The 6,827-nt window shown below is 47.5% G+C and overlaps 1 protein-coding gene across 1 annotated transcript in view; it reads left to right on the forward strand.

Annotated features, from left to right (window-relative positions):
• fhdc1 (FH2 domain containing 1) overlaps window positions 1-6,335 on the forward strand; it is a 65,117-nt gene extending 58,782 nt beyond the window's left edge. The window contains 1 exon segment of the mRNA XM_035789080.2: window positions 134-6,335. Within this exon segment, the coding sequence (XP_035644973.2) occupies window positions 134-2,434 (2,301 nt within the window). The 3' untranslated portion in view covers window positions 2,435-6,335.
• The last annotated feature ends 492 nt before the right edge of the window (window positions 6,336-6,827 follow it).

The following is a 6,827-nucleotide window of genomic DNA, read 5'->3' on the forward strand; positions in this document are numbered from 1 at the left end:
AAAGAACATACTGATGTAGGTGTATGTAAACATATAACAAAATGTGGAAGAAGTCAAGGGGTCTGAATACTTTCCTGGAGGCACTGTACACAAAATGTTATTAATTAGCCCGTCCTTTCGCTGTCTCTGTCAGGATAACCTGGAGCGGGAGCTGAAGGAGATGGCCAGGCAGCGGCGTCTCAGAGAGCTAGAGGAGAAGCGCTTTGCCTGGAATGCTGACCAGCAGCAGGGTGCTGTCGCTGGTAACGGAGGTTTTGGCCGCAGCAGCAGCGAGAACGACGTGGACATGCTCACCAAGGAGGGCCTACTTGACTTCCTCCAGCAGCGTCCCGCCAGCCCCCACAGCCCCCTGGGTCGTTCAGCCAGCGCCCGTCGCCACCGCCACACGGTGGCCTCCATGGCCGACCGTGAGCTTCACGGCTATCTGGAGCTGTTCGGCAGTGGCACGGCGCTGCCAGCAGACTATGCCAACAAGTTCAACAGCCTGCCGCGCTCCGGCCGCACCCTTCAACGGAGAACCGCCCCCTGGCTTGTGTCCCAGGACGATAACCGCGATCTGGGGAATGGGCGGCAGGTGCTGGCCACGTCACACCGGGCCGAGACAGAGCCCATCAGCCCCTTGGCCATGTATTCTTCCACATGCTTTAATGTCAATGAGGAACCGTATAACAATAATAACAACTACACAACCGTGTCCGAGGGGAGCTATCTGCCTCGCTCATGTCACAACCGTAACGTCTTTCAGAAGACTCCCAACCCCGGAGCGAGTATCACGGCACACATGAACGTCAGCGTGGAGAGGCACACGCTAGTTCCGGGAATTCAACCGTTTGACCCCCCAAGTCCGACCAATAACACCAATCACATGCACTTTGTCGACCACGAAAACGTGGTGGTGACGGACTTGGAAAGGGAGAGGGAATCTCCAACGACACTCATTTTGGATACTCCTCCTCCTTGTCCAAAGAGTTTGGAAAGAGGGCCAGAGCCCGCGGCGTGGGAAGGTGATATGGCGTCCTCTCAGTTTGTGGTGGGCCCGCTTCAGAAGGAGGAAGAAGAAGACAGCAGCACCATCTCCTCAACCACCTGCGACACGACCCTCCCTCTTGACCCCTCGGTATCCAATAAGAAACCGGTTTTCTACATCTTAGACTGCACAGAAACTGACTGCTCCGTAGCGCTTGACTACTCTGAGATCGAAAGCTCGCCTCTAATGAGGGAAGGATTGGTCCCTGACGTAAAAAACACTGACTGCAACAACGTCCAGGGGAACCTTCAAGACCCCAGCTCGCTGTCCTCCAACTCCAACTTTGATTCCACATCCACAAACAATCAGTCCGTCTCCGCCTCCACAAATGAGATGTTGGCGTCAAAGTCCAGAGACGAACGTGCCCCATCCGTCGGCTCCTTCGTTACCACGGAAGAGGGGGACACAGATAGCTGGGACACGGCAGAGGGTAGGCAGGTGGGCGAGAAAGCTGTAGAGACGTATAGCCCTAAACCAACACACTCCAAGAACAAGAATGTGTCAAAGGTTTCCAAAAACAGCGGAGTGGGTCGCAGCGTCAGGATGTTGACAACCACTGAGAACCAGGGCATGCGGAAGGTGGTGCCCATCACCAAGCTCAGCCGGACTGGCAGCAACGCCAGGCGGGTGGAGAGACCAGCCGGGAGCCATGAGGGTGCAGTACCCAGGCAGCCTCTCCGTGACAAGAGCACCCCAGCCAGGGGGCGGGGCGAGAAGATCGGTAGGCACCCCCGCCACTCCAGCTTGCCCCCAGAGGAGACCAAATCCCAGGGGAGCACCGGCCTCTCAGGCTGGGCATGTGACCTCAACCCACGAAAGCCCTCCTTCCGCAAGCCCAGCGCCAAGCCGCTGAGGAACCTGCCCAAGCCACCGCCGGAGGCAAAGATGTGCCGCGCCACCATGAGAGCCCTGGCTGCCCAGGCCCAAGGTCAGGTTGGGGCACCCTCTGAGGCTAGTGCTCCCGAAACACCTACCCACAGCTCCAAAACCCCATCAGCCACCCTGCCTGGCTGGGCCCGCAACACTGTGGCCTCCTCCTCTAGGACCACCAAGAAGGAACTCGCTCTCGCCCTCTCCAACCCTCCGACCCCCTCCAGGAGCCCCTCTCTCCGCTCCCGCAGCAGCTCCCAGAGTCAAGCACCCGCTCGGCCTCCAGCCGCCGCCACAACCACACCTCCTGCCAAAGGGGGGCAGCATTCACCCCGGAGGGAGGAGAAGGAGAAGGCCCAAGTGGGTGGTCTGCAGAGGGTGCAGAGCGTTAAGGCGTCAAGCCGGGCGAGCACCCAGCGTAGCGACACCCCCCCACCGCCGCCCACTCGCGAGCGCTCACGCAAGAGCAGCAGCTTCTCCGAGAAATCTCTACAATCCATTACATCATGTAGGACCATCAAGCCCACCTGGAAGTAGTACTCAAATATGGTGGAGCTGGATTGGAGCCAGAGAAAAATAAATGTACTATGGTTTCCCCCCCCCATGTACTGTAGATGGACATTTTTATGTCCTCTTTCATTAGCTACTCTATGACATCCCACCTCATCCATATCAAGTCAATGTACAGGGCTCTGTCAAAACGTATTATATGAACTGCAAAATATATAATGCACTCTATGTAACCTCTCTGTAGATAAGATTATTTTTTTTCGTGAGCCCCCGTTTGTTTTTGAGCATTCTTCACGGGGAGACAGAACTGACAAATGGCAAAATCCCCCTTTTTTCCTAGGAGCCTTCATTGCCTGCTTTGTGGTCTTAAACTCTATGTAATACTGTATAATGACATGTCAAAGTAGAAGAAAAATTAGAATGCTTTTTTTTTTTTAACAGACCATTTTAAGATGGTGTTTACATGGTATTTACTTAAAAACTATGTGGTAGTAATATTTTCTGGTACTCACCTCAAAGAATTCAACACTATTGGTAATTTGCTGTTACCAAATGGTACATAGAGACACGTGTGTCAGTGAATCTCGTAGAAACTGAAGTGTGATTACTATGCAATTATTAGATAATTACCATTTTAACAAGTACTTTCTAGGTAACTACCTGGTAAACAGTGACTGTAAAATGAAGTGTTACTGAAAAACCACTACTGAACATGTTTGAATGCTGCTAATTAGCTTTGACAATTTGGGGACTATGTTAGTGTCTTCATTCAGGGTATGAGCTTTGTGAGATGCTGCCTTGCTGCTGTTGTGATTGTATCTTTGATTTCTGTGGTTCTCTACTTTCCTTTGCACAGCTATACTATACAGTAGCCTGGAGTCCACACTGAATATCACTCTGTTTTTCTATTGCTTCACTTCACTGATTTAGTGTGAGTCTGATCCATTAGGGTTCACTTGGGATTGGCAAAAAAAGAGCTGGTCCAATCAGTGTCCACTCAGATACTATGGGCGGGACAACAGTGAAAATAACTATTCAGGACCTTATTCACGAGAAACCAATAAGAAACAACCGTTTTCGTTTTCCGTTTGTACTACTGAATAAGACCCTGCTCTCAGTGTCATTATACTCCTCAGCAGTTGGCCACTGAGTTCCTTTCCTGCTCCACTGAAGTTATACCTCGGTTATACTTGACATTGCAGAAATAGTATATAGTATAAAAAAAGGACACAAAAGAAATGCCCATAGGCCCTATTCAATCCAACTGGGTATCCAGGTTTCCGAGGTTAAGTTAAATAAACATTATTGCTGATGTGCTGCATTGTCTTGGACAAAATAATATGTGCAGTCAGATATTAGGAAACTGAACAAAATTTGAATTGTCAATAAATAATGTTGTTTTTCACTTGTTTTGGAAACCTGGTTGTCAGGGTTTGATTGAATCAGGTATCCTATTGTGTACTGTACCAAGTGCATTAACTGTTACTATTAGCAAGTACAGAAAGTTATTGAGCCATTATCCTCTGTTTATGATACTCCAGTTAGTCCTTTGGTATGATTCCACTGTAAAGTGTTACCTTTACCTCTCAGAATACAGTACAACATGTACTTGGTCATGCAATGTATTTTCATGTACTTGTGGTACTTTTGACATTTGTATTTATGTATCAACCACAAGCAATGTTTCTAAATGCTCTCGATAAAACGCCTCCATCCTAGCATTGAGTAGACGTGCACACAAAGGAAATATTTTTCCTGCTATATGCTATACCTAGACGAACGCTAATGCTATGAAAAACAGCATTGAACATGTAGCTCTTCAGACTGAAGTAACACCCAACGTGGTGTTGTTTGTCTCTGTGTTTCGTCACAATAATCGTCTTTGTAATCCTTGACTTTTCTACTGTGAATGTTGTCATCGGATTTTTGTACGACATGACATTGCGTAATTGTGTTCCTTGACCGCCAATGGTCGTGATTCAAGTAATACCGTAGATTCTTCAGCCCTGCAATTGCTCCTCACTAGACTGACCCGTTTGTGCTGTCTTGTCCACTCCTATGGTCATTGGCAAGCCAGCGCAAACAGATCTGGAACTAGGCCAGCTTGTCACACCACTTGCCTTTGAAACAGCATTGTGCCATTGACTTAAATAACAACAACTAGAGTGCATTAACTTGAAGCTTGGTGTAGCCGCCCCATCATCAGTAGTGTCTCCTGAATTGTAAATAAGAGTAGAAATCCTCCCTACATTCCATTGGCACTGAACGAATTAGAATGGATACTACAAATCACGGGCTTAGCCGATTAGCCGTCCACTCTGTGTACATAGTGTAAAGACATATTATTTTTTATTATACGTAGAGCTTGCAATATGTTTACATGTCGCAAACTGTATATGGAGGCTTGGAAGTAGTGAAGGTGAAGGCGAGAGGAAATGCTTAACCAGACTTTTTCCTCTCTTGAAATTGTCACAATGAACAGCATCGTTGTTCACAGACCATACACTGAGGCGCTCAATTCAACTGGTCTTGAATCAACAAGTTCAATCTACTGTACTCTCCATACAGCTGTTGTACCATTTCTGTCTGTAACTCTCAGAGCAAGCCTAAATCAATCCTACAGGCCACATCCCTGCAGTAGGCCAGGATATTTTTTATCTCCCTGCTCTCTGCAATGCAAATGAAGGGAGGCAGTGAATGTCACAAAAGACCCAGAGGCCATACGTCAGCCCGGACGGGCTGTGTCTCAAATGGCACCCTATAGGGCTCTGATCAAAAGTAGTGTGTTATATATGGGACGCTGGCCTACGACATGTCTTATGGCTAAAGAGCGAAGCACAATGCTCCTCTCACTCCCTCTCTTTTCCCATCTACAGTCACAGTTAGAGTGTACGACGGATCTCCTCTCCGCCAGACTTAACACAATGTCCAGTCTTTTACAAGGATGGCCCTTTACAAGAGCGGCCTCCCACATCTTATCGCACAATGCCTCCTGCTGCCGGGCTCATTTAATAGGGGCATGTCGACAATGGGTGGTCTTACGTCAGAGCCACTAAAGACGGTGGGACTTCAATACGGAATGTCTCCCCTTTGCATCCCCCCACCACTCTGCTGCCACTTCCTTGTTATGGGGTGGTAACCATGACAACACAGTCCAGCAGGTCAGTCAGGACGCTGTGGGACTGAACACTAGCAGTGGTCTGTCTGACTAATAGCCTTAGCCTTTCTAAACTTAGGCCCGACTCCTAATCATGACAGAGCAGGCGCCTGGCAACCCAAAACAATGTTGAAACATTTGTCCAATGTTGCCCAACCCAAACCAAATGGTGGCGATGAATATTTTCCCATTGATTGATTCAGGTTGGTGGTTTCTCAAGCCAACTCGAGAAGTTGCACGCACACAATTAGTGACTTCATCCACAGTAGGCTACAGTTCATGTTCACTTTCAAATGTTAACCTTAAATTACAGTGTGAGCTATTGGCATGGATTCCTTAGGACCTAGGTGATGGTGGAACTGAAAGCAAGGAGGAATGTTTTCTTGCCTGATCCCAGATCTGTTTGTGCTCTATAGCCGACAATATGGTTGTTGTCATGGCCTGATGGCACAAACAGATCCAGGACCAGGCTCGGTGTTTTTTACTGTTTTAAAGTGATTCTTTATTAGGACCAGACTACGCATGTCTTAGCTGGAATTCCCACCGCTCTATACAGCTGCTCCACTTAATTGCCTTGGTTCTGCTTTGCCGCCTTCTTCTCCAAGTCACTGTCTTTGATGTTAATAAACTCAAACTTCTACATGGAGGAAATGACTGTAATCACTAAACTACACAAGACTGAATATTAGAATGTTATTCTACAGCACTGATCACTTAAAAAAATATGTTAAACAAAATCAATAAAGTCATCCGATGCTGTGTCACTTTGAAGCCGTGAAGCTTTTTTTCTCCATCCTTCTCAGCCTTTTCCCGTCAGGAATGGACATTTCTGTGAATCTGAAACTGCGTGAATCATATTGGTTTTTGTATGCATTCTACAGGGGGCTGTTCTAAAGCAGACGCACTGAGGGCTGCGCTACAGCGTGCTAGACATTTAACACCCTTTCTCTCATCTGTTGTATTAATTAAAGGGAGAGTAACCAATCGTGACGTGGAATATGGCCAGAAGGGCAATGTTCAGTTGCGAATCCTTCTCGAACGTTGAAGATAGAAATGCCATGAATAGAGATGTGATGCCATATTCTACATGTTAGAGATGCATGTTTGTTCTACATATTCTACTATTTCTATCTGAATGTACCATACTGCTAATCGCGCCCCTAGTCTTTACAACATGAAAATGTTGGCAAACTTTTTGGGAGTACTACCCCTTTAAGTAGTCTATTAGCATCTCCTGAATTCACAGCTCTGTCACATATCAGT

Source organism: Oncorhynchus keta, chromosome 16 (genome assembly GCF_023373465.1).
Source record: "Oncorhynchus keta strain PuntledgeMale-10-30-2019 chromosome 16, Oket_V2, whole genome shotgun sequence".
In the NCBI taxonomy this organism is placed as follows: domain Eukaryota; kingdom Metazoa; phylum Chordata; class Actinopteri; order Salmoniformes; family Salmonidae; genus Oncorhynchus; species Oncorhynchus keta.